The 1,501-nt window shown below is 68.5% G+C and overlaps 1 protein-coding gene across 1 annotated transcript in view; it reads left to right on the top strand.

The window, feature by feature from the left end:
* Positions 1-1,501, top strand: part of GSE1 (Gse1 coiled-coil protein) — a 117,146-nt gene that overhangs the window by 101,845 nt on the left and 13,800 nt on the right. Inside the window, 1 exon segment of the mRNA XM_027773481.1 lies at positions 571-913. Coding sequence (XP_027629282.1) covers positions 571-913 — 343 coding nt within the window.

The following is a 1,501-nucleotide window of genomic DNA, read 5'->3' as shown; positions in this document are numbered from 1 at the left end:
CCCGACACGGGCGGGTACCTTGCTGGCCCGGCCGGACAGTGTGTGCTGGTGGACTCTGACCACTGGCTCTCCAGATGGCCCGAGTCCGCAGCGCCTGCCAGTTCCCGGGGCGCGGGGCCCCCTGCCACGGCCACATCATAGTGGCACGGATGTGGGCTGGGGGAGAAGGCAGGGGCCGGTGCAGATGCAGTGGGTGGAGGGCACCTCTCGTTTTTGAGAGGCGAGCGGCAGCGAGGGAAGCCCAGGTGCAGGAAAGGTGGTGTCCACGTGTCCTGTGGCAGCTGCACCCTACCATCTGACGGTGACTTCGCTTCACAACTGGCGACGTCACCTATGAGCGTGGACTACGCCCTTGGGAGCCAGCCGGCCAGGCCTCGGTAGTGCAAGTGGTGCCACCTGGCCACAGCCTTTCCCTCTGGGGACAAGACTGCTGGGAGCTGGCTCGAGGCCTGGTGTTGCTGTCATGGCTATCGTGGCTCTGGCCTTTGCAGACGGAAGCAGAGAGCAGGCAGGGCAGGGGTGCGGGCCGGGCGTGCCAAGGCCAGCCGTGACTGCGTGTCTGTCCCACAGAGAAGCTGAAGGAGGCGGGCCTGCAGGCGCCCAAGCCCGTGCAGCACCCCCTGCACCCCACGCCAGCCCCGCACCACCCTGTGCCCAGCCTCATCTCCAGCCATGGCATCTTCTCCCTGCCGGGCAGCAGCGCAGCCACAGCCCTGCTCATCCAGCGCACCAACGAGGAGGAGAAGTGGCTGGCGCGGCAGCGGCGGCTGCGGCAGGAGAAGGAGGACCGGCAGTCGCAGGTGTCGGAGTTCCGGCAGCAGGTGCTAGAGCAGCACCTGGACGTGGGCCGGCCCCCGGTGCCCACGGAGGCGGCGCACAGGCCCGAGAGCCCGGCGGGGACGGGGACGGGCAGGCGAGAGCACGGGAGGGAAGGGGCGGTGCGTCTGCATCCCGGGTCGTCCCAGCTGGCGTTGGTGGGCGTTCTGCTGTGGCCGCGAGGAGCTGAGGCTCTGCGGAGGGCCCCTGCTGCCCAGTGCGCTGCATGCGGCGCACTGGCAGAGCCGGCTGGGACCAAGGTCCTCCATGAACCGTGTGCTTCACATGGCCCCTGCAGTGGGAGCGGCTGGAGGAGCTGATAGTGAGGGGCAGTGGGGTCCTGGGGCTGCCCCAGGACAAGAAAGCCTGGCATGTGGACAGAGCCACGTGGCAGTTGGCAGCCTTCCTGCCCTCCCATTTCTGGGCCAGGTGTTGAGGGGGGGCTAGTGCAGCCAGCGGGGCAACTGGCTGTGAGTCGTAGCTGCTGTCCTGGGGCTCCCCACAGCCTGCCCTGCCCAGCTCACCTGGAGTGGGGGCCCCCTGCCTTCCTCATGATTCATGTGACACCCAGAGGACAGGGCGGGTGCCACCTCATGAAGTCGGTGTGGGACTCCCAGGGCATCTGTCTGGGGCTCCCCAGGGCTGTGAGCCTGGTCTAGCCCGCGTGGGGCAGGCAGGGTCTCAG

The sequence above is a fragment of the Tupaia chinensis genome, unplaced genomic scaffold (assembly GCF_000334495.1).
Source record: "Tupaia chinensis unplaced genomic scaffold, TupChi_1.0 Scaffold000355_1, whole genome shotgun sequence".
NCBI lineage: Eukaryota > Metazoa > Chordata > Mammalia > Scandentia > Tupaiidae > Tupaia > Tupaia belangeri.
The sequence above is the reverse complement of the archived record's forward strand: the minus strand, read 5'-3'. Positions and strand labels throughout refer to the sequence as shown.